The sequence below is a fragment of the Amyelois transitella genome, chromosome 27 (genome assembly GCF_032362555.1).
Source record: "Amyelois transitella isolate CPQ chromosome 27, ilAmyTran1.1, whole genome shotgun sequence".
NCBI classification, from domain to species: domain Eukaryota; kingdom Metazoa; phylum Arthropoda; class Insecta; order Lepidoptera; family Pyralidae; genus Amyelois; species Amyelois transitella.
The window spans coordinates 1,639,534-1,667,313 of NC_083530.1; the positions used below are offsets into that span (position 1 = coordinate 1,639,534).

The 27,780-nt window shown below is 34.6% G+C and overlaps 1 protein-coding gene and 1 non-coding gene across 3 annotated transcripts in view; one reads left to right on the top strand and one right to left on the bottom strand.

Moving 5' to 3' along the window:
• Window positions 1-27,780, bottom strand: part of LOC106142148 (ribosomal protein S6 kinase alpha-5) — a 79,659-nt gene that overhangs the window by 25,315 nt on the left and 26,564 nt on the right. For both annotated transcript variants that reach the window (XM_060952084.1, XM_060952085.1), the window contains exons 3-6: window positions 19,688-19,821; window positions 18,807-18,891; window positions 11,675-11,790; window positions 10,091-10,279 (exon numbers count right to left, since the gene is read on the bottom strand). In XM_060952084.1, the coding sequence (XP_060808067.1) occupies window positions 10,091-10,279; window positions 11,675-11,790; window positions 18,807-18,891; window positions 19,688-19,821 (524 nt within the window). The remainder of the gene's footprint in view (window positions 1-10,090; window positions 10,280-11,674; window positions 11,791-18,806; window positions 18,892-19,687; window positions 19,822-27,780) is intronic.
• Window positions 21,725-21,797, top strand: Trnak-uuu (transfer RNA lysine (anticodon UUU)). The gene has a single exon. It is a non-coding gene; the product is annotated as a tRNA-Lys (tRNA).

Genomic DNA, 27,780 nt, shown 5'->3' on the forward strand with positions numbered 1-27,780 from the left:
AACTTTACTGGAAATCACAAGTCTTTATTTGATAAAAAAGACTTGACTTTCATATCGATCACCACACATCCAAAACTTCTGGTCACAGAAAAATGAAATTTGCAGGGGCATTGCCAAAAATACCACTCTTAGCTAGAAGTTTTAAAAAATAATAATAATAGGACCTTTGGATAAGAATAATTAATTTAGAGAAAAAATTAATAGGACCACCACCACGAGAACCACGAGAGAGAGAGAGAGAGAGGAGAAATTTTCACGGACGAATTTGTGGGCAAAACCTACTGCGAGTATACCATTATAATCTAGTGCAATTTCTCGCTCACTTATTGCAATAAAAGCCTTGCCGGTACCAGTTGGCGAATTCTTCAGAGAGGTGAAAGTTGTCCAAATATCGTGCCAATCAGACCGTGGCTCTTAGCTCGGCTTTTTGGCCACATTGACAAACGCACATCCGTGTTCATTCACTTTTTTATACAAGAAAAATGGCAGATTCGCTTGGTGGAATGTTCATGTCCCACTGAAATAATGACTGGAAGAGATCCCTTCATGGGATAAGTCAGCCATTGCAAGTGATTTGTTTCTTTTATAACTATGTACTATTTTCTTGTTACTGTGTAAATTTCTATGCAATAAAGATATTACAAATTGATGTTAATGAGTCGATCCTGCAAATTTTATTTATCATCTTATTTATTTTAAGGGAAGACCAATGATGCTATATTGACGAAATTAAATGGCTGTTGATTCAATTTTATCGGTACAGTTCAAAAATATTCTATTTGAGTCTTAATCAACACACTGGTTACTGAAATTAAGTTATCGCGATACAGAAGACATTTTAATCTAGCTCAATATAAATATATTAAATATTAAATCTAAATTTAATACACATCCTCTCACACACACTCAATCACACACATTCTACACAAAGAGAGGTTCACTTCCCACTTATTATTTAAATTATCATTTCCATTTTACTTGATTTTAACTCTAAGATTTTATATAGCACATACTTAATTTGTTTTTGTATTAGAAGAAGGAGCTCTGAGGTCTGAAATACAGGTTTTACCTAGTTCAGACGCAGATGCAGATTACTGTACTTTAATTTTAAGTATTTACTGTTTTTCTGGTTGGTTAATAAATTTATTATTATTATTATATTATTATTACTAATTTCCATCGGTTGGTTTTGGTTTCCTTCCACCCAAAGGTTGACCTGGGAGAGATTGCATTATCGATAAGTCCGCCTTTGTACCATCTCTGTCTGCTTTGTATATTTTACTCTTATGGTGTAATAAAGAGTTTATCTAACTATCTAATTGCACATTTATTTTTTAGAGATTTGACTAAATTTTAGACAGTCAATCCTGTAGGTAAATTTAATATGGACGCTTGTAATAAATTCAATCGGCAACATTGTATAGTTAAATATATCTAACATTGCAATTTCATTGATGTGCGACCGTGCATCTCCCGCTGACCTCGTTTTACCTTATACTTCGCTAGAATATACATATATTTCTATTAACATTAAACTAATGTTTAAATTTTTTGGTGCCGTAGTAAACGGTTGATTTTTCTTACGGCACATTATTTACTTTTATTAAGATTTACTGTTACTGATTGGACAACTTGAAAATTAAAGCTAATCACTTTACATAAATGAACATAAACTGTCAATATGAGAATCGTAAACAGGACGATTTTAAACAACATACTAAGAAATAAAATATAAAAAAGAACAGAAAAAAAAGAGGTACACGCTCCACTTAACATGACCGACAAGAGAAAAAATCTTAAATTTAAGAAGAAACAGGATATTGTCTTTATAAGAAAATTGCATAAAACTTCATCATGTTACATGTCACGATTTATAACAACAGACAATATAACAGTGCCTAGTACATTTACGGAACCATAAACTAGTGAAAGTCTTATCAAACCACTGACAAATCGAAATTTAAAATTGGAACCGCCTGACCTCATTCCATTAGCGACACTATACGAGAGCGGGCGTGCGTGCAAAAATAAATCATTAAAATTAGACATACCGAACCGATATACACTCACATAATAATTATGCCTTCCATGACAGTGTTACACTTTTGTTATGTTAGTTTAGTTTTAGTGCTAACCGATGAGGGAAAACATCGTGAGGACCTGCACGTTCAGGCAACTGAATGTGTCACCATGATCCAATATGAGTTAGGTTACCCTGCAAAGATTGCGGAGATCAGATGGGAGTCGCTTCGTGTAAAACCCTGACTCACCCCAATTCAGGATAACGGTCGTGAAGGAGCACCCCGAGCTCCTCTCCAGAAAGGTGAGAATGTAAGCGGGAAAAACGCCAGGAGGGAGAAGACAATGTAACATTTCGATGAACTGGTTCTAATGAGGCTATAAGTAGAAATTTTCTCACAAGTAACGGGCGATGAAAATGAAAGAGCGAATGTGGCACATGTGATAATGGTGATAGGATTATGTGAGATTTCTACGTTGTATTAGGAAATGAGACAGTTCGCTTGTAAGAAACTCATGTTCTAGATTCTATATGTGTATTTACACTGAATACCGTTGCAATACAAGGTTTGTTTTGTACGGGCACTTTTTTTTGTGCGCGACCTGTGTAATCAAATAAATTTTCATTATAAAACATAAGGGAAATATAGAAAACTAAAATCAAATTTAATTTTCCTTACCGTATCAGTAACATTAATGAGGTACAAGAACTAATCAATAATAAAACCCCACTTAATCATACAAAATTACAGTCCCTATAGAACTTAACAAGGTCTAGTTTGAACAAGAATGAACCTTTTTCCATTCGTTCATAACCATCAAGAATTATACAACAATGGCATGGTTCTATCGGGCCACGAAAACGTTAGCCTGAATTGTATTACGCAAAGGATGTGAGTCATAAGTATAGTGGTCATTTGGATAGTGTTCGGATACATGTACTTCGCACTTGCTACAAAAATGAATGTCTAAAATTCTTTTAAAACCTCCAGTTGGTTCTACTTTCTAAATGGATTTATTTAGACCACAAGACTATTAAGACATTTAAGCTATTTGATGTGGTTGCAAGATATAGTTTTTGACAGACTCCCCAGAAAAGAGGTATGATTATCTTTTCAAATGTATTGTGATGTAGTTGTCTTTGACAGTTTGTTGCAATAATTGAACTATGATTTCATGAAACAATTTCAATATGACCCAATTTACACCCTTGTGGATCATCGGAACATAAATCTCTGTAGCATTAAAACATGTTATGATTGTGATGCGTTTAAAATCTAATATTAGATAAGTGAAAGTAAATATGTTTCCAGTAGAAAGCTGTACAGAAATTGTTGTTGCATTTATTTTTGGCCATGTTTATAATTCCAAAGATAGCAATCTCTTAGTCAGATTTCATATTGAGATGCAATGATCTTATTTTAACCAAGTACTACCAAGAAGTTATTATCTATCAACAATTCTGTTTACATAGATGATATTTTTATGGACGCATCATCAGAATTAATAATTGTGACTTAAATGATGGACTACACATACATGAGATATGCGCCCCGCATTTAAGAGCAATTATGGAAATACTACACCATCATTGTGACATGATATCTTATACATTGAATCATAGAGGTCAGTAAGCAAATTTTATCTGTGTTCCAAGTTAAATATTGTTGTAGTTGATAGTTCAAATTTACTTCTCTCATTAAAATGTAATGCGCACAAAAGGATTGAGCGTAGAATGTGTATCATGTGACAACACAAATGTAACATTTAGTAGTAACAGTAATATTTCAAATGTATAATAACACACGAAACGTCCAATAATAAACACGATTTCGTTATAAAAATCGGTAAGAGAGCTAGCGTTGCCTCCGTTCGCCGTGACCCACATCCGCCATTTTGAATAACAGCGCGCGCGCCGCTTTTGGTAGGACATTTTCACGTGAATCCGTTTTTTAATTAGGAAAATTTTCTGTTACATAATGATTATACAATGTATCGATAGAAAGTACTGGGAGATAGCAAAGGTCTTCCTTCTTTTGTTATGCTTACTCTAAATTCAATTTAATAAATAAAAACAGAGAATGTTACCAGCAAACAATAAAGTCACTACTTCTAGTACTTATTTTGCCATATCATTATGAAACTGAGAATAATTCGTCATAATTCCAGAGGCAGCCTCTAACATTGTTTCTAATTTAATCATGAGGCTTATTTACAAAACTTTGCCAGAATTAATTCCGGAAAAACACACGGTGATTGCCCTCTCGTAGTAAGTACTTGTTTTGTAGAGACCTAATATATGATGTTGATAATGTTGTTCATTGTTATCAAATAATTTTACGTTGTATTTTTCATCTAATTATTGTCCTATGTAAGGAATATTATTATAAGCTATTTCAGGCATTTGAGAAACCGTTATTAGCAGTAACTACTACACCCATTACATGTACCTTTATGTGCAGTTTATAATCATTGTAACACGATAAAAGTACCCGAAACCGCTGAGCATCTACCTTAGTATTTGTAGGTATAAGTATATTGATCAAATTAAGGACGTCCTGGTAAAGGGTCAGGTCAAGAGTACCGAAACCGCCGAGCTTGCATGAAGAGACTTATAAAGGTGGATGAAGCGAAGGAAGTATGCAGATATCGTGACAAGTGGAAAGAGGTAGTCTCTGCCTACCCCTCCGGGAAAGAGGCGTGATTTTTATGTATGTATGTATGCAACATGATTGGAAAAGTCCCGAGATAAAATAAAGGCACGTTGCGTGCGCGTTTAATACCTGTATTATTTATAAATATTATAATGCAACGCAATTAGTTTGAATACTAACCGATGCTATTACGGTAAGGGGAATACATCGTGAGGAAACCTGCACATTCAGACAACTGGATGTGTAACCATGATCGATCCAATACGGGTTAGGTTCCCCTGCAAAGGTTGCGGACGTCAGACGGGAGTCGCTCAGTGTCAAAACCTGATTCGTCCAATCCAGGATCCATGGTCAAAGGCACACCTCGTATTCCCCCCTCCTCCAGAGTGGGGAGGATGCAACCGGGACTAAAGCCGAGAAGAAGAAGAGAAGAATGCGACGCGAAAATTTCAAAACAGTTTCGTCAATTGTTTGAACTCAACTTTGATTCGGTCAATTGTTTGCTTCAATTCATTCATTTGTGAAATGAATGAATTCAATTTTGTTTTTCACAGTTCCTACATACTTATAAGCGACTGTATTAAGATTATCTTATGAAAACAACATGTACACATGCCCACGTAAATCGTCGCGTTTATTAATGTGTCACCTTCAAGTCTGCTTTTAAATAGAGCGAGATGCTGAATATTGAATTCCCGTTGTTGGAAAGAGACGGATGTTAGAAACGTGAGGATTGATATGACGGCACGTGAAACGAAAGACTTTTGTTGCCGACTTAGTTTTAGTTACAATAATGAGGGATTTTAACATCCTTGCCGTGCCTTGCCGTGTGGTTCCCGGCACCAATAGAAAAAAGATTAGGACCACTCCATCTCTTTCCCATGGATGTCGTAAAAGGCGAGTAAAGGATAAGCTTATAAACTTGGGATTTCTCTTGTGGGTGATGGGCTATCAACCTGTCGCTCGCTATTTGAATCTCTATTCCGTCATGAAGCCATACAGCCGAACGTGGCCTTTCAGTCTTTTCAAGACTGTTGGCTCTGTCTACTCCGCAAGGAATATAGACTATAATGCATGTTTTTTCGTAACAAAAAAAGTATTTTCGTAACAAAAGACACAAACTTAAGTTATTATCATGAAAACCAAACGAGGAATTCATTAGTGACTTACGCCTAACAATCAATATACATAAATATAACATCAACCTATACTATAAAGTCGATGAACTCATAACAATTGGAAAAAATAAATAAACACTTAAAGCTCAAACAATAAGGTTCAAATTGGCAACTGAATTAAGTCAAATAATACGAATTGTGCCATAATACAAATTAAAACGATTCCATTGAATTGTTATAAGGTAAGTGTAACTGGAAATTTGTTTATGGTCCTTACATGAAATACCAATAAAACATAATATACATACATATGGTCACGTCTATGTCCCTTGCGGGGTAGACAGAGCCAACAGTCTTGAAAAAACTGAATGACCACGTTCAGCTATTTGGCTTAATGATGGAATTGAGATTCAAATAGTGACAGGTTGCTAGGCCATCAGGCCATCAGGCCATCACCTAAAAAAGAATCCCAAATAAGTAAGCCTAGCCCTTAGTCGCCTTTTACGACATCCATGGGAAAGAGATGGAGTGGTCCTATTCTTTTTTGTATTGGTGCCGGGAACCATACGGCATTTTGAAGTATCCTATAATAATAAATAAAAATTTTGAACTTTTGAATTTAAAAAAAAACGGTAATTAAAATATTGTCTATTAAAACATTGAGTATATTTAAAAAAAAAAAAAAATATATTTATAACGATTTAAAAATAGCCAGTACCTAATATAATTGATACAAAACTGACCACTGTCAATCACTTGATGCAACTTTGCCAGTACCTACTCAAATTCACCTCGGTGACTCAACCAAGAGAATTCCATAACAAAACAATGTTGTTTTCAAACGCCAATTGCCGAGTGCTTATTGTACACACATACATACATATGTTTGTTTACTTGCTTACAAAGCGAGTGCCAGATCAAGCGATCGTGGTACAGTTTTTTAAGAAGATAAAGAAGATCACCAAACACCATCAAAAAAAAAAAGATATTATGGTACAATATTTAATTTTTTTTTTAAACACGAGGCGTGCACAAAAGAAGCACAAGGCCTTTTTTATTTTTTAATGGCCAGCATCATGTTAAAATATTGTGCGTGAATATTTATAGGTTCCATGAGACGTAATACATAATTTTGGTCATTCTTCAACTGATTCCTTTAATCTTTATTGTAAAAATCCTAGCCGGGTTAGGTTTCCTTGAAAACTAATAGGTCAGACGGGATAAATTCTATGAATGTTCCTATAGGATTCGAACCGAAAGCAATAACATTTTAAACAACTCATTTGAGCTACCGTATCCACATTTAATTTATTTTCAATTCAAAAAGAACTGCCCTCCATTAAGTATAATCTACCATTAAGTATAAATTTAAATGACATTACTACATACACAACTCTCCGTCTCTTTCTGACGTACGGCGTTTCAATATTCCGTCTCTGTCGCGCGAACCGTGACCTACTTGCTTGATGTTCAGTTGTGCTAATTCGAGCACTATCTCTGTAGAATACGTTTTAATATGTACCTTGTGGTAATAAAATTAAAGTTTAGAAAAGAAAGATGGCAAGGCATATCTGAAGATTGATAGGTTTTATATTGAAGAACAAGTGAAAGTAATAGAATCTTTCTACTTTCTAGGATTTTTGGTTATAAATGAAGAAGAATTAAATTAAGAGCATGTATCCACGGCAGAGCAAATAAAGAAAAGGAATAAGTAACAGTTGGAATGCAAGATTTTATAAAGTTGATCTATGAGGCGCTATTTCAGTTTATATTGTATGGTTTTTGTACCTTGTAATGAACATATGAATCTGTATTTGTACATTATACATACAGGGTGAAATCGCGGGTAAAGACTAGTTAATGTAATATTTATTACAACATTTAATTTACATAACTACTCCATGACCTTTTGTCATTGCTGTAACTTTTAAGTAAAATGATATGTTCACTCATTGTTTGTCATCAAAGTATGTAAAAAAAACCTTTTTAAAGCATGGTAAAAGAATTTTTGGGCTACAAGAATAGTTTAATTAATTACCGAGAACAAAAAAAAAATAACAGCGTGATTGCCGTTCCATTTTTAAAAATCATCAAGCCGTTTTCCCAATCCATAATCGAAATAGGCCCGCATAATTTCCATTCCTTTTTTAAAATCACAGTAGAACACGCATCCTGGTTCCCGCCGGCAAACCGGTCGCGATCAGCTGATTCGCGGCGCGCCGTTGCGAGTTTGTCGTACCTCGTACCGTTATGATACCATAACCTCATTGGCCGAATTCTTCTGACAACGCTACTGCGCTGTGCCTATGTTTGTCAATCGTAATGAATGAACGAGTATGGATAGCAATACGGTTGTTTTATTAACAAGTTGGTATTTAAATAGATTAACATACGATTATAAGAGGTGAATTTAAAAGAAAAGCATTTCGAGACAAATTACAACGTTATAAGGAAAAAGCCAGAGCCCATCAGAGGAGATACATATTTGTGTTTATTTGGTTAAGCAAACTTCACAAACTGTCTAGTTCCTCAATGAGATTAGATACGGTAATGGAAGAATAGATAACATAACTAGAGAAAGGCTTCAACTGTCAACACATTCCATTCGCATAAATGTGATTTACCAAATCACTAGGAGAGTAAAACTACTAGGCGACCATAAAGTGTTAGGTACTTTTTAAAAGCGCATAGTGACTCCGCTATCAAGGAGAATTATTGGTACAGTCGATAGTCTGAGAGAAAAAGTACCAGGCAAGCACGAACTATGAGTAGGTAAACTCACTACACGTGCAATCGATCAGCTGATCGCGCAGTTAACAAGATGGCGGAACGGCGTTCAAAATTTCATTGTCACATTGGATAGTTGCCAGGCTCTTTTGTCAGTTTTGTTTCTATGTGTATTTGCGGAGTTTCGGGTTATCTCTTATTGATACAAGAACGCCAGAGATAAGCAAGAACGTTTTACAAATTTCGATTTTCCTCAAAATAAATATGACTTTAGTGAGAAAGTCACGTTAGTAAAAATTTTAAAAAGCAATAAATTTTGCATATGAACAATTCGAAGTTTAAAAAAAAGCAATATGTTTTAAATTTAAATCAAACGGTAAACATTTCAATCGTATTAAAATGTCTCTTGCACTAAGCGCTAATGAAATCAAAGCGTGTAACGCATCGCAAAATTACGATGAACAATCTTGCGCCTTACACACAAATGAAGAGAATACAATTTCCGTTGTAAACGATACAAGTGCGGAAAGTGTATCGGACTCGCAGCCACTTTCTACTGAACCATTCAATGAACAACAGCTGTTTATTGTGATAGTAAATACTAACACAGACGTTAATGAAGAAATTCGCAATCTAGGAGAGAACAACGAAATAAATGTTTGTATAAAAAAGACGTTTGCAATTTAGAGAAAAGACATTAGATTTGGGGCTTTAATGCTTTAGGAGATAACTTATTAAGACTGAAAAACAAAATGATCCTAGAGTCAAACTTTCTTGCATTACAAGCAGATGTAAATTAACAATGATAAAAGAGGATAATTCACCCAAAATACAGTTCCATTTCTTTTACATGCAAATGAATGCAAATGCTTTGAAAATCATAAGATCCAACCATAAGATCATAAAATTGGACCCAAGTCTTGCTAACCAATAAAATTTAGATATAGAAAAGCCAAAGAGTAGTTACATCTTTAGTTATGCTCTTAGCGTGTTGTTCAACTATATCTCCTAAACAAAAGTCGGTTGGAATGCAACGAAACGTCATAACATAAACATAGAAACAATGCGGAACAACCTGGTACGGTTATCATGAAATATCGACAAATAGAATCTCAACTATACATTTGAAAGATTATGAGATTGCACATTTATGGCTTGAAAATTTTAATATGAAGTAAATAAAACCGTGTTTAAACTGCTAAAAGTATTTGGTGTTGCATTTAAAAAGAGAAAGATTGAAACAAATTAATTATAAATTTACAGTAAACGATTAAATTTTTAAAACGTTTTATCAAGTAGCATTTTCTGGTGCAAGAATAGGGGAAAAATAGTGTAAGAGGAATTTTTAATTACTTAACTCTAATAACCTACAGATTCTGTTATAAGTAAACACTAAAAACGTTTCTATTACAGAAGGTAGATATTTCCTACAGGTAGAGAATGCTATTAGCATTTATTTCGCCTATTGTACCTTTAAGGATCAATAAAGATTAAAAAAAAATATTTCATTTCCCTGCTTCTTTCATAACTGATTTGGAAAATAAATAAGATAAAAATGTAAAGAATACTCACGATATCGTGACCCTGGCTGCCACTCCTGACGACTTCGGGCGCCATGTACTCGATCGTGCCGCAGAAGCTGTAGGCTCTGCTCTCGCCGCCGCAAAACTCTTTGGACAGACCGAAGTCTGTCAACACGATGTGACCTTCAGCGTCGAGCAATATGTTCTCGAGCTTGATGTCCCTGTAGATGATCCCGAGCTGGTGGAAGAAATAGTTTTCACTATTGAACAATTCTGTGATGAAAACAATAAATAATGAAAATATGATCACGAACTTGTTGTTGCGGTGGATGGTACTAATAAGCAAATAAGATATATAGATAAAGAATTGACGATGAATCCGCCACTTATGATAGCAGGAATAATAGACACATATAAAAAGAATGATGTGTTATTTTAAACCTGTCATTATCTGTTTGGACAAAATCGAGTAGATAACCACCTATAGACTCAGATAAGTTGGTAACCTCACTTCAGAAAACAGTAATATTGCATATAACATAAGTGAGTTTCTTCCTTATTCAAATTTAAAACACCACTTGTACCATCTGAGAGACATGCTGTCATGATAACCAATAAACAGAAGGTCGTCTAAGTAGTATCCTTGGCAATGGTCCTCGCGTGTAGACTTGTAATGGTGGGACACGCAGCGCAATTACATTTTGTAATGTACAATGTTTAAAGCATAATAAACTATTGACAGTTATAAAATATTGATATACAAAAGGCTTCCCGATAATAAACTTATTTATGGTATTTTAAAACTAATGTGTTGTAAATCAAATTGAATTTAACAAAGATTTATGTAAGATAATGTTTTTCAATAGGGTTCAGTGATTTTTAAAGCAAGTTTATTTGCGTTAAAACCTCACTAAATGATACTATTGTAAACAGTAATCTGAATCACGATAAACATGAAATTATAACTATTGCACATTTAAGTACCAAACGAACACTAAAAAATAAAAGCGATGCAATTCATTTTAATAACTCAATAATACTACCGTTTCGAAGGTCGTTTGACAGCACAAGTGATAATATACATGGCAATTTAGTACCGTATTAAATGGTAGCACGGCCAAATTGTCAGCATAATACCCGATTTTGCCGTAAAGACGTTGTAATGAGTTTGAGACGGCGAAAGTGTGGGAATGGTTTAAGAAAAAACATCTCACGTTTCAAGTGACCTGCTTTGGATTAAAAGACGCTAGGAGAATAAGTTAATTCTCTGCTTATCGATGGTGAAGTGATTGCGCAAGAGTTTACCGCTGTTTTTATTGATCACGTTGTGGTCTCTTGGATAGAACATCAATTATCAATGAATTGTAATGACACTGAGCGATATACAGTACTAGTGCGATTATTTATTTAAAAAAAAAATATATTGTCTTTAAAGTCTTTGAAGAAAACACTTATTCGACAACTTGCGTGCCAATTACTATGTAACCTTTGTTTTTCTTTCTATCTTTTACAATGGAATCATCATCTGCCTTTCCGGTCTTGTCTTGATTTAGGCGCATCGCTCGTCAGTCATTGGATATAACTACTGCTTTTTTGCTAACATCTGCATTGTCAAAGTAAAATGGCGTCTTACCTTGTGCAGCTGCTCCAGAGCGAGTATGATCTCAGCTATGTATATCCTGACTTCGTCTTCATTGAAGTGTTCCCGTTGGTAAAGGTGAGTGAATAACTCGCCGCCTGCGACGTAATCTGTTGAAAACAATAAATTTATTAATAACATGCTAATATTTTTCTACGAATAGAGAAGAACGCCTAAAGAGACTCGCTTGATCAAGGGACAGATACAAAAAGCGGGACTTTGTGATTGAAAGGCAAATACTACTGCGCCACAGAGGGCGGCGATTATTTTTTATTAAGAGGAAAATGTAACGAGATATCAATTGAAGGAAATCAACGAGGCAGTTGTAATCGCAACATCTTTAGTACGTGCCAGTGCAAGACGTCATGATAAATTGGGGCACTATTTCCTAACTAATTGGACATCGTTACCCTCATAATGTATGGACAATTTGAACTGTTGATTTGTGATTTTCCTAATTTAATTAATTTTACCGTAATTACAATTATAATCTTTCAGATAACCAACAATATTTTTAATGGTTTTAGGAGACAACATCTGACCATGCAATAGCCTTAAATATTTTTATGTGATTAGATTAAAAAAAAAACAAATGCCTATTACTTTGCTATTTCGGAAGAATAAATTCTTTTACTGCCTTTATTCAAAACCGATACAGCAATAAAATTCCTACACATTGACACGCTTAGTATTATATACAAACGTTCTAGTTCGACTGTTACAATTTTTATTTAGGTTACCAGGATACGGCGTGCCTCAGGGCATCGATTTCGGACCGATACTAATAATAATAATTTTATTTATTGTTTGTATTCAGGCAAACAGCCTAGATTTGAGTTGCCTTGCCCAGATTAGTACTAGTAAATCTTTTTTGAAATCACTATAAGTACTACAAATTACTATACTTAGCTTTCGGTAATTTTTATTGTTTATTTAAAATGCGCTCGTGTTCCTAAATCACCTTAATTTAAGGCGTAAATTAATAATTACACATACATATTTTATCGCACTCGACCATTTGGGTCAAAGTCTTAGATATTTCGACCTAGATCTTCACAATTAAGGCACGAGCCTACTCAAGTTCAATTACATGAATTGTAATCGTTTTTGTAATAGATTCTGTTTTAGTTTTTACTAGATGACTAACTTTTTCACGCGGCTTCGGTCACTCGTCTTCAACCGTTTATCAGCTATGATGCCACTGACACTGTACATAATTATGACATGAAACTTATAACACCTCTCTTTTTTCTTCGGAGGTTAAAAACTTAGAATCTCTGCATTGGTTTCACAAACTGTAATGCTATCAATTAGATCTGCACTGTTTCACAGCGTATCACCTTGACCTATCGTTTTCCCTTTGTTATTCGCACGTGCACATTTCTATATCAATACACGTGTGACCATAGCTCGCATATAATGTTGGGATGAAAATTGTGATAGAAATGTGTAAATATCATCACCTTATATAGAATTCGGAATAAATAAGAATATAGAAGTGATACAGAGCTTCGGTGGTGGAATCGGTAAAAATAGAATAGATCAGAATACCTACTTATTTTCAAAATCGGATACAAGGTATCACTTATAGACGTTACAACACTTAAATCTAATTATAACTACTACCGGTTCCAAAACGCATGTGTAGAAGAAACGGCGGAACAAACTACACTGCACTACGGTGAAATTTAGCAAAAGTCTAACTCATACTGTGATATCATGATTTTGCGTCCATCAGTCCTAATAATCAGGTCATTAAAATCAATCAAGTCAAACTCAAGTCCATTCTGATTTTCTCAAAAAATAATAATTGCAAAACTCTACATAAACCCGTAACCTACATTACATTTCGCGGCTATCAGTCCTTATAATCACGTCATTAAAAACAATCAAGTTAAAGTCAACACCATTCTGACTTTTCTAAAAAAAAAATTGCAAAACTCTATATGGTACTTTTTACCTGTAATGTAGGTAAAGAGTTTTTCGCGTCCATAAGTCCTTATAAAAAGGTCATTAAAATCAAGTCCATTCTGACTTTTCCCAAAAAAAAAATTTTTTTGCAAAACTCTATATACCTACCCGTTACCTACATAACATTTCGCGTCCATCAGACCAACTAGGCAGGCTCAGTGTGTCAAGGCCCGTGTCAAACAAAGTAGGTCCCAATTTGGCAACGCAATCGGCGGCGTTTGTTGGCGATCGGCGAACATACATACATACATATGGTCACGTCTATATCCCTTGCGGGGTAGACAGAGCCAACAGTCTTGAAAAGACTGAATGGCCACGTTCAGCTATTTGGCTTAATGATAGAACCGAGATTCAAATAGTGACAGGTTGCTAGCCCATCGCCTAAAAGAGGAATCCTAAGTTTATAAGCCTATCCCTTAGTCGCCTTTTACGACAATATGATCAATTTGTTATTTATTAGGTGCCGTGTGGTTCCCGGCATCAATACGAAAAAAAGGATAGGTCCACTCCATCTCTTTCCCTCCCATGGATGTCGTAAAAAGCGACTAAGGGATAGGCTTACTCTTAATTTTCTATTTTCCAAAAACTATCCATCTATATTTGCCTATCGGATAATCAACAATATTTTTCTACATACATTCCATCACTTCTTTATCAATTACGGGGTAGACAGAGTCAACAGTCTTGAAAGGCCATACTCAGGTGTATGCCTCAATATTGATTGAATCGAGATTCAAATATTTTCTTAGATTATTTTTCAATCCGACGTAAACATACAAATTAGACAAACATTTCATAACATTACAAGTTCTCATTTCTCTAGAAATAATTAATACCCTATGTATGTAATATACTATGTACTTATTATTTTCTTGTTACTGTGTAAAATTTCTATGCAATTAATACATAACAATCAAACAAACAAACCCTTGTACGAAATTTCTCTTTAGTTTAAGTCCTATTCTGATTTATTTCCTTTATCTACATAAATATATATATAAATAAATAAATTAGTATCAGTATCTATGCCCAGATGAGACGGAAACAACATTTGCTTAGCGACCAAGTGCTAAACGGTTGTCAATTAGATATCTACCTGTTAACTACACACACATTAATAAATACAAGTTTGAATACAATGCGCGACCCACTTGCGAGGAACGGATACGGCGAACTCATTACTTTTTTTTTGCATTTATTTTAAACAATATAAATAATATTAAATACTTTTTTATATTAGTGCCGTGTGGTTCCCGGCAGCAATATAGAGAAAAAAGATAGGACCACTCCATCTCTTTCCCATGGATGTCGTAAAAGGCGACTAAGAGATAGGCTTATGAACTTGGGATTCTTCTTAAAGGCGATGGGCTAGCAACCTGTCACTATTTGAATCTCAATTCCATCATTAAGCCAAATAGCTGAACGCGGCCTTTCAGTCTTTTCAAAACTGTTGGCTCCGGCCGACCCACAAGGGATATAGACAGGACCTTATCTACATATGTAGGTTCTATATTGAGAAATAAAGAAACGTAAATTAATAAATTATAATGACTCAATCAATTGCCTTTGTTGACTCAACTTACAAAACTTTTCAAAAATATGTTCATTTTTTTATTTTCTATATTTAATTGCACCTCCTTTGCAAATGATGTGTGCAAAAAATGCGACCGGTTTTGTCAATGCCCAATTATTACTAGAATGTTAGCAGTTAAGGTCAGACTTATTGCATCAATGTTATACCTATTTATACTAGCTGCGCCCCGGGTGGCTTCGCTTCCATTTGGAATTTCGGGATACATACATACATATGGTCACGTCTATATCCCTTGCGGGGTAGACAGAGCCAACAGTCTTGAAAACACTGAATGGCCACGTTCAGCTATTTGGCTTAATGATGGAATTGAGATTCAAATAGTGACAGGTTGATAGCCCATCGCCTAAAAAAGAATCCCAAGTTTGTAAGCCTATCCCTTTCGGGATATAATTTCGGGATAAAAATGTTATTTCAGGTTATATTAAACCGTAGAGTTTTTTCACACAAAATTCATCAGTAGATTTTGCGCGAAAGAGTGACAAACTAACATACAAGAATTGACCTTTCAAACCTTCGCATTTATTATATTAATAGGATGAATAGAAAGGCTTTACGATTTTAATTAAAAAAAAAAAATGGATCCATCTCTTTCCCGTGGATGACGTAAAATGTGACTAAGGAATAGGCTTATAAACTTGGGATTCTTCATTTAGGCGATGGGCTAGCAACCTGTCACTATTTGAACCTCAATTCTATCATTAAGCCAAACAGCTGAACGTGGCCAGTTCAAGGCTGTCGAGCTCTGTCTAGCCCTCAAGGGATATTGACGTGACCATATGTATGTATGTAATCAATTTAGGCACAAAATGTAAAGATATTTGATTGTATGTAAAATTTGAGAGCCAATTCTTTTTAAATGATCAAAACATTCAGGCAATATAACCAACGGATTTCGTCAAAATAAAAAAATAACGTTATCTCACGAGACAAGTCATAAGAAAAAGCTAGTTAGTGTCAGTATAAAAAAGCCGATCAATTGTATGACTAATGGACCGCGTTTCGGGGTTCTAAGCGGGTCAAGGTACCGCCACTTCGATTTGCGCAAGCGCATTGACAAGTTGAATTGTACCTTATACGTTTAAATTTAAGGTGTCAAATTGTAGTATGATATTTTGTAGGACTAGCTACAGGCCCCTATTTCACACGCCATTCGTTAGAGTTTTGTTTTACTGATTGACATTTTACCTACATATCAATTAAATTATTTGAATAAATTAAGATGGCATTTTATACATACACTAATACAAAATAACTAACCCTTATTTAATTAAATTATATAATAACACCCTCATATATTAAATTATCTATTATTAGGTCAAGTCAAGTGTACCGTACACAGACGAAAAAACATAAAAAGAAAAATTTTGACGCCAAAAATTTTTGAAAGTTTCAATTTATTAAAAGTCATTATATGTAAAGACCTAGTCCGCTTTTTATATTATTGCATTCCAAAGTCTTGGCTATGTGGTTCCTATACACCAATAGGAAATAGACGAATATGACCCACTCTTTCCCATGAATATCGTCAAAGACGACTTAGGGATAGGCTAATAAAGATTCTTCTTTTAGGCGATTGGCTAGCAACCTGTCACTATTTGAATCTCAATTCTATCACTCAGCCAAACCGCTTAACGTGGGCGTATCAGTCTTTTCAAGATTGTTAGTTCCATCTGCTCCGCGAGGGATAAAGACGTGATTATATGTATTTATCTAAGCTATATTACCGCAAAGTTACATTAAAAACCGTTCATTAGTTTTAACGTTAAAGCGTATCTAACAAACACACACTAACACATTCACATTTATAACTAGTACATGTTTCTGTTTACATAACACATGTTACCAACAAAATGAACGGTCAGACAAGACCATTCGCATTGTAATACCCGGGGACTCTTATATTCAATGTGACCCCCACCGGGGCGGCGGCCGGGCCACGCCGGGCCACGTGCTAAGGAACCCTAGGTCCTTACCCGGGACGGTTGCCCCGTAAGGTTAACGGGTCGGTACATCGACCCCGTTCTTTGAAAATAGACTACTAGAGATTTTTTAAACGATATAGGACGCTGATTTGTCTTATGAAGTCGTAACAAATTTTAAGATTTCGCCTTGAATACGAAAGTGCTAATAAAATCATCAACGCAGGAGTAATTATTATTATTATAAATGCGATAGTTTGCACGGATGATGTGTGTGTATTTGTTACTTTTTTTACGCAAAAAAACATATAACGGTTATTCACAGAACTTCGCAGTGTTAAAGCTTAAACATTGGAATAAAACGTTACGTTAAAGTTAGAATTTATAGATTTTTAAGGCAGACGAGGTCGCGGGCAACAGCTAGTATGTATATATAATAGCGAATAAAGTATTATGTTTATTATCCTTTTATCGCTTGTAGGAATAATTCGGTAGTAGGAATATCTATCGTTTTCCAGTAGATGCCGTAAAAGGCGACTAAGGGATAGGCTTACATACTTAGGTTTCTTCTTATAGGCGATAGGCTAGCAACCAGTCACTTTTTAAATCTCAATCCCATCATCAAGCCAAACAGGTGAACGTGGCCTATTATCAGTCTTTTCGAAACCGTCGGCCCTGTCTAGCCCGCAATGGCTATAGACGTTAATATATACATACATACATATGGTCACGTCTATATCCCTTGCGGGGTAGACAGAGCCAACAGTCCTGAAAAGACTGATTGGCCACGTTCAGCTATTTGGCTTAATGATAGAGTTGAGATTCAAATAGTGGCAAGTTGTTAACCCATCGCCTAAAAAAGAATCCCAAGTTTGTAAGCCTATCCCTTAGTCGTCTTTTACGACATCCACGGGAAAGAGACGGAGTGGTCCTATTCTTTTTTGTATTGGTGCCGGGAATAACGTTAATATATGTATGAAAATATATAATGTTAAGACGAGTATATTAAGTCTTCTACTAAAACCACACATTACAATTGACTACTTGCTTACTTGCGACACAAACATGTTTACTCAATCAACATCTAAATAAAGAAAGATGTTGTTTACATTTTGTTTGTGCATATTGTTTAGATTGCCCAAAAAATTCTATAAATAATAATGGAGTGAGACGTCAACCGATTCCGGTTACATCCGACTCCAAAGAAATTATACGCGTGGAAACGTTTTCTCGGCAATTTTCTTTGCGAATGTTTTTGTTTTCATGGACACGATAAAATGTTTCTTTGTCGTCTATATTCGTATTTTAATTAGGGCACAATTATGTCTACAAGTTTCCCCATAAAAAGCGAAAATAATGACGGCCTCTGTGACGCAGCGGTAGTATGCTTGTCTGTGCCACCGGAGGTCCCGAGTTCGAATCTTTTTCTAATTGGTATGGATCTTGGATGTTTATTTATGTAAATTTTTATTATAAAATATAGTATCGTTGAGTTAGTATTTCGTAACACAATCCTCGAACTTACTCCAATGCTAACTCAATCAGTGTAATTAGTCCCGTATATATTTTAAAAAAAAATTTTTTGTAATGAAAAGCTCGTCGGATTAAAATGCGATGATTAATTACTGATACATTCACTCACCTAATATAAGATGCAGTTTGGCGTCAGTCTGGAACGCGTAATGTAGAGTGACCAGGAATGGGCACGCCCGCACAGCCTCCAATACCTGTTGGGAATCGGCCTGGTCAAGTATCGAGTTTAAAAGAACCAAGTTATACAACGGGCGAACTTAAAATACCAGATAATTTTCTTAGCAAGTTCATGAATCAAAATTTTAAAGTACTTACTGCGAATAGGAATTTTTGCAACAATTTCTGCCTTTTCATAAAAGGAGTCGAAATTTGTTATTTTTACCCCAGTATCATCCCAACTAATATTATTAATGCGAAAGATAGTTTGTTTCTTATCTCTTCATAGTTAAACCACGAAACCGATCACCATGCATGTATCTTTATCACGTGGTTGAAGCCGTCCCACATAAAGACTATCAATTTAAATCGGAAGATGTTTTATGCAATATAGTTATTCTGAAAATTAGGCTGATGTTTAAAAGCAACCTGTACATAATAGTCGATGGCCCTAACACGCATCCTTGAGGAACACCTGTCTATCTAGAAACAGGATTCTGGAGTTTTTTTTATCATGTAGGGCAGAAACCAGTCTAGTCTTAATTAGGACATCGATCTTATATATGTCAATAGAATACTGATAAATAGTAATGGAGATGACGGGAAATAAGATAATTTGCATTAAAAATTTAATAATTTGCATTTCATGAGTTATAAGACGGTTAAATGTAAATGACGGTAAATGAATATTTTCGTAAGAAATTGACCAATTTCCGAAAAATGACTTGGTCCGTCTTAATACACTATTAGGTGCGGACAATTATAATCGGATATTTGTACCGGTCAGATATCTGGGGCACAAATATTCGACAAATATAAGGAAATTCAATTTACCTGTCTCTCTGTCCGTGTATGCTCTGCAGTCTTCAATTTTTGAACTATGGATGCCTTCTTTAAAACTTTCATTGCGTACAATTTGCCCTCGTCTACGCCGCATCTTTTTCTAACTAGGAACACTTTTCCATATGCTGTAACAATAAAAAATGGGGTTAGAATATTTGTTTTAACATTATCAATTCCGCTTTTATAGGTATTTTTTAAATCTTCTGTTTCTTTTTATTTCTTTGTTTATTTAAACTTTATGCACGTATAATGTACAACAGGTTAACTTAATGCCACAAGGCAGTATCTGCCAGTTGATGTTTGAGTTTTAAACTTCTTAAGCGAAAATTTCCAAAGCGAGGAAAGTTATTGTTTCTGTATAGAATTCGGTCAAACGTCTTTCCTTTCCCTCCTTCATAAAAATAATGCAAACCTACTTAAAAGAAAACTAAATATAAACAAACAAACATATGGAAATGACATTTGAATATGTACCAGACTTGAACTTAGATGAAAACTTCAATAAATTCAAATTGACGTCAATTACAGAGCCAATAATGAAGAAAAATATTTGCACTCTGCCATTGTCGATATAAAAGTTAATTAATTTGCTATGCAAGCGGACCGCGTGCTATATTTATAACGCAAATATCATTCTCAGTACAATAGACTGTGCACTGAATGATATGACTTTATTAATAGACTGGTATTCTTTTGACGGCTAAGATTATTATAGTTCCTTTATTATAGAAGAGATCTCTTCATGGGATAAGTCCGCCATTACAAGTGATTTTTTTTATAACTTTGTATAGTACACAGTAACTATGTTTTTGTACAATAAAGATACATACATACATATGGCCACGTCTATATCCCTTGTAGGGTAGACAGAGCCAACAGTCTTGACAAGACTGATAGGCCACGCTCAGCTGTTTGGCTTAATGATAGAATTGAGATTCAAATAGTGATAGGTTGCTAGCCCATCGCCTAAAAAAAGAATCCCAAGTTTGTAAGTACAATAAAGATATTACAAATTTCTATGAATCAATTTCTAAGTAATTAAGAAAATAATTGCTTTCTTGCTAATACATATTTCATTGACAATCCTCTGGGCTTTTATGCAATTACAATGTTATCTAACATACTGTGTTACAATTAAACCTTTCAAATAAAGGACCTACCTGAAAGAAGAATGCAAGAAAAAGAAACAAAGAAAGTAGATAAGACTTTCCTATAAGTTACGCCATTACTTTATTATCTAACCTCCTGTGACAAGGTTATAGGTAGTACCTACGGATCTACCTGAATGATGAATGCAAACAAAAAACAAAAAAAAAACAAAGAAAGTAAATATGACTTAAGTGATGACGAATAAAGAAACAACAAAACAAAACTCATTTTAGCCGTACAATCTTCAATGCCACACTAATTGTTATTGCCAGGCCGCTTTTTTACAATAGACAACCTCGGAAGTAACTAAGATGTTTAAAGGCATATAAATAGCTGTGTTTATTGTAACCGAGCGATAAGAAAAATGAAGGTCGATACCGCCGATATCTTATTGAGTTTGTGTTTTATTACTCGTTAAACTAACAGTTGATGGATCTTAACGCGATATCGTTCAATCTATACTTTTGAGTTCATCGTGCTAATGATCAATAGATCCTGCACTTTCATTGGATGCAGTTCAAGCTCACGTTAACCACCTTAGACCTCATCTTGATTGCTATCAGATTGCCCAACACACTCAAAATTTGTTTAAAGATAATTTTGCATCACCTAAACAGCTCCATAACATTATTATTTGGCTACTTATCTTTCATTAGTTCTTCAACTATCCGCTAGAGGCGCTTTTCGGATTCCATACAAATTTAATAACTATTTGCTTAAAGCTATCTCTTAAATTACTATCCACCAAAATTGAGTTGGGATTGGGACTCGAACGAATTCTAAAGACTTCGTACATTGATGAAATCTACATAATTATGAAACATTTTTTTTTAATTGACATGTCAGTATTACTTTGTAATTTTGGGCAAAGACGACAGAGCCCGGATAGCTCAGTCGGTAGAGCATTGGACTTTTAATCCAAGGGTCCAGGGTTCAAGTCCCTGTTCGGGCGGGAATACTTTTTATTTTAATTTGATTTCACATCTTCTTAAATATACCAATATAGGTTTTATTTTTGTCATTATTTTCTTTTATTATTTTTTCAATATAATTTCCTTCAACATTCACAGCATCACTTATCATCATTATCTCACTAGATATCATCTTACAACTCAAACTTTATTATACGAAAAGAAACCATTTTCTCTTTTAGTTCAATTTTCCTTTCTCAATGTTTCGTGTCCAGTTTTTTATTTGCTGTTTCAAATCAACTGCAGCTATTCAGTTTTCCAAAAGGATCATACTTCCCCTCGCGAATTCTTTATTTTTTTTTATGAAGTTGTGAATATCTCCCAAACTACTTGTCTGCGGACTTAAAATACTATTGATAGTTCCTACATACTCGTTTTTCTGTTTGGTCAGCTAGTTGACTGGTAGAGAATGCCAAACGGCATTAAGTCCGCCTTTTTTACATTTTTTGTGCAATAAAGTTTTAAATAAATAAATAATACTCGTACTACCTACATATAAAAATGTATTTTCGCCTCAAGTTGATTGGAAGACTTCACTCGCTCAGTCAATTAATTTCTTTATCTTATCAGGTATTTCTACGATACATTCTTGAATACTTGGCCTTTGATTATTTTTGGTTGTTGTTACCCTCATGAGTTCTAATGCAATAAAAACTGAGTGGACTTCTTTAGAGATCGTGGCAAGTGGAAAGAGGTAGTATTTAGCCTACCCCTCCGGGAAAGAGGCGTGATTTTATGTATGTATGTATGGACTTCCTTAATTCATTCATCTTTAACAACAAATATCACATCAAGAACTGAAATCAACCCAACTAGAACGATGCCAACGAGACGACCTTATCATTTCATTCATTCACCTTTCTCCATAACATCTCACCGAACACCGAATTCTTTAGCAATATTTCTTAAACTAACTTAACTACTCAGGATAAGATTATTGGCGTTGGAGATCATTGTTCTACATCGCCATTGTTAGCAGGTAATACCCAGTCCCAAACAGCATTGTTAAATAAAACAAAATGACTTTTTTTTAAGCCCACTTCTAACAATGCACTTTCATTCATGTAAGTTTTCCCTTTTTTGAGAGTTTAAAATTTGGTAGCTAATTTCTTATAACAAAATTTGTTATTTCATTAAGTTTCGTACATATATTTCCTAAATATAACGTTTGGCTTAATACATATATATTTGTCAAATAGTCCCCTTTTTATATACAAATTAAGATAAAGTGGTTCTTTTTTTTAATGGGACCTTCGCAGGCAACCTTTTACTGGAACATCATCAACATATCCAAAAATTGTTTCGCGAACTTTAAATCCCAAGCATTCATCAGCCTTAACATTTCTCTATATGGTAAAAACTGTAGTATTACTTTTTACTTTGCCAAAATACATTTCTTAAAATAATATATCATCTTTTTAGTCAGTCACCAAAATGCTTTTTACAGTACATATATTCAATTATACATTTAGTAATTCACACTCAACACTTGAACTTTGCCGTATGGCAATTGTCCGATCACTTTCACTTTTAAAATGTTAAGTTATACGTGTCATTAAGTCAAAGTTCAAAATCATATGTGGAGATGATGAAATTGTAGGATAATTGGTTTTGTATTTCAATTATAAATTTTGCATGCTTTAACCGCTCTGGTGTAACATTCACACATAAAGTTGATGGTTATTCAAGACATAATATTACGTAGGTGACAGAAATTCGCTTGGTTGGGTTATTCCGAAACACTATATCATGACATCTAGTCTAGATATCAGTCATAACATAAAGCAAACGAGAGGAATTTTAAGATTATCAGCCTATACCTTAGTCGCCTTTGACATCCAAGGGATAAATATGGAGAGGTTTTATTCGAAATTACCAAAAACCGGCGAAGTCAGACATCACCGGAAATATACCAATAGCTATTACAAACAAAGTAAGTACATCAAAAAATAATGACGCACAAATAATAAATTCCACATTATCCTTACACTATAACTGCGCAGGAATGAACTGAAGAGTGAGGGTTGAACGAACCTAATTGTTTTATCGTGAAATAGGTACGTTACGAATACTCGGCGTCCTTTGGCTAGGACGGTGAATGAACCGAGGCAAGAGGTGTGCTCGTAAACAATTTGTTTTTCGGAGAGGCGAGAAAAATGGATGAATCTCTTACATATCTTATATATAAAACTAGAGGCCGCCCGCGACTTCGTCCGCATGGAAACCCTATCAATCCCGCGGGAACTCTGGGATAAAAAGTAGCCTATGTGTTATTCTGGGTCTTCAGCTACCTACATACCAAATTTCATGGTAATCGGTTCAGTAGTTTTTGCGTGAAAAAGTAACAAACATCCATACAAACTTTCGCCTTTATAATAGTAGTAGGATAAAATTCTCGTGTCACAATGTTCGTTCCAGTAACAGTAAGCCTCCGAAACGGCTTGACCGAATAAAATTTTGTGAGCATATTCAGTAGGTCTGAGAATCGGCCAATATCTATTTGTCATACCCCTTAGTGATAAGGGTTGTCCACCCTTACATTTTTTTTTAACTAGAAATAACTTAAAAATTATTTATATGGCAAAACAACGTTTGCCGGGACAGCTAGCTAGTATACATATAAGAATTGAGATTCAAATAGTTAAAAACGCTTAAAAGAAGTTTATTTTGGTCCATATTTAACCGGCCGGGAACCACACGGCACTTCTTAAGAGTGCAGTAGTACTGTTTCTTCTGTGTCATGACCTATTCCCAATCTTTACAAGGGATGGGCAAAAGTATGTTACGATGTTTCCAACTTGTTCTGTCACTTTCCATCTTGCATCTATGAGAAAACGAAAGGAACCTTAAAAGAAGCCTACAAAACCCTTCGGAAATTCTCTTTTGGACATCGATCATTCGGAATAAGTTTCAACGCAGGAACTGACTAGGTATTACCTAATCAAATTTGCAGACTAACTACACCAAAGACGCGTATCGATATAATTTAGCAGGTCATTGAACATAGAACAATGGTTTTGATTTGACAATGGCGATAGGTGTTGAAGAAACATTGCACAATCATCGACAATTTTATATCGATACATCGGTGCGATAAGCGTATCGAATACAGGAAAATAATGCGTATCTATTAAAAACAAAGAGTAGACAAAGAGAAATGTCTGAAAAGTTTGAATAATCGCCTTTGTTAGAAACATAATTGCAAATTGACAAATACTGATCTACTGACCTATATCAATTCTTAGCTCAATAAGATTGTAGCGAGAGCGATTATCTCGATCGCCACAAAGGGTTCCTATAAGCTTAATGTTATGCCTGGGGAACCACACGACAGACGACGCTGAGTCGGCGGTTGTATTTTGGTTCTAATCCATGAAATCTTTTCTTGCGCGATTTAGCATACGCGTTGTGATTGGCATTAGTGCATCACTAAGCTCAAGTTGACAAGCATTACTATGCTTTTTTACCGAGCCCGGATTTGTAGTAAAAAAGTCAGCGATTTTTACATTTATTATTGGCCAAACCGGATCAAGAACCTTTTACTCTAAACATAATTATAATAATATTTAATATTAATAATAGTTTAAAAAAAACTAAAAAACTACGCTTTTATTGCTAATCAAACTAAAAAATAGAAAATAAAAATTAATGACAAAGGAATTATAAAACAGTAGTAGCAAGTCGAACAATCAGTTATAGTCAATTACCTCCGATTAAAATTATAACAAAATTAAATTTATAAACAAAACAATTTAAATCGGAGTAAAAAGCGTGGGGTATGTATGTATGTATGTAACGGAATCTTTGAGCTGAATTTTCACTGATTTCTAAACGTCTGATCAACTTGAAACTTTGCACACGTATCAAGGACCGATGACAATGCAATATTTTGATAAGAGTTTCTCATTATCCTTATTAAAACTGCCAGGATTAATAAATTCATTTTTAGATCCTTCGTATGAGAGTAAGAGAGACAGAGATAGCACCAGTGCCAGTAATCTCCATACAAGAAACCAAGAAGTTCTGACGTATAAGGAGTCCAAAAAGAGATGTAATATATTTCCATATAATGTTACTATTAACCTGAGGCTTTTTTATTTCATCGCATCGCTCCATTTAGAATTACCATTAGAAACAATAGTAGAATTAGTAGAATATTTTAAAACAATAAAAAATATATAAGTAATAAAACAAAAGTAATAAATGAAAATTGAACATTTAAATTTACAACAATACAAGAATAAAGTTACTACCTACAGAACTTTGCGATATTTAATACGTATTTAACATATTAATGCAATTCTTGAATTAACATTAGGTATCTTTTGCCTATTTATAATAGCAACACTGTAATACTCGTTTAAGACATGAGTGACAGTTTTTTATGTCAAATAAGTTTTGCAGTAAGTTTTGTTTTGAATTCGATTAGAAAACCTGTAAACTTTCTTTCTGTCATACATACATACATACATACATACATACATACAACCCAAGCTAATAAAAGCGTAGTAAAAAAAAAATCTGTCCGAAATAGAAATAGGTTCAAATAAACATGTGTTCCACTTTTCATTATGCATTGAAAATACATTACCTAGGCTATAGCTATACACCTACGAATCCATACGACGCGGGGTAAACGTCCCTGTTAGCGGCACATCTGCCCGGTGACATAAAAAACGGCCACCTGGCCGCCGTCGGAACACAATGTCACGTCCTACAAGGGCGGTGAGCTCGATTTTAAGGTGCATTTTATTGATAAAGTGCATAATATGAGTCTATTCAGGAGAAAGTATGGATTGTCACTTGCTAAAATTCCCGCTTCATTTACGCTCATCACGCTTTACTGTATATACTTAACGATTTTTTAATTATTTTATTTAATTTCCATTATAAGGAGCTTTGCAATCAAGGCACTTTCATCCTACTAATATTACAAATGCGAAAGTTTGTGAGCATGTCAGGATGTCAGTATGGATGATGTTACTCTTTCGCGCAAAAACTACCGAACCGATTACGATGAAATTTGGTATGTAGGTAGCTGAAGTCCCAAAATAATATATAGGCTACATTTTATCCCGGAGTTCCCGCGGGATTGTTAGGGTTTCCATGCGGATGAAGTCGCGGGCGGCCTTTAGTTTAATATAATCTTATAAATAACTTTAAAATTTTGATGCTCAATTTATGTAATTATGTATGTCCCGTGTAGATTTATTCATTTATGTTCCGGTTAATCATTAGCTTCAGTCAATTTCGAATCTATTAAGTTAATTGATCTCCACTCTATTTTTGGTCAAATTAATCGGGTTACAAAACCGAGCAACGTCCATTTACTTGTCATTTGTCAACAGAATTTTTATGACCAAATTAAAAGGCTCAGTGTTAAACTCATATTCTTCTAAGACTATTCTGAATTTAACAACTTCATCAACTGTTATTAAACGTATTACTCTATTAAGTCTTAAATGTGTTATTTTATTTGTATTTGATATAGTGGTGTTACAATGAGTGGTGTTACAATGATTCCTGGCATTTGTATGTTTATTATTCCTGGAACTAACGAGTGGGAAAACACACGTCACTGGCACATTTGATGAAAAAAAAAAAAGAACATTAAAATTTTAAAACAATTCGCAATAGAGACACATCATTCACCACGTCCCCTAAAAAAACGCTTTTCATCATTCCCGTCAAATGTCGGTTGGCTTAGGGCTGGCACGCTTCGTTTGCTCGGTGTGTATTCCATGCAACACACATATAATCACATCTATATCCTTTGCAGGGTAGACAGAGCCAAGAGTATCGTAAAGACTGAAAGGCTATGTACATTTGCATGGCTCAACGATGGAATCGAGATTCAAATAGTCAAAGGTAACTAATCCATCGCCTACAAGAAGAATCCCATGTTAATTAGCCTTTTCCTTAGTCGGCTTACAACACCGAACTATGTTTAGGACGAACCACAAA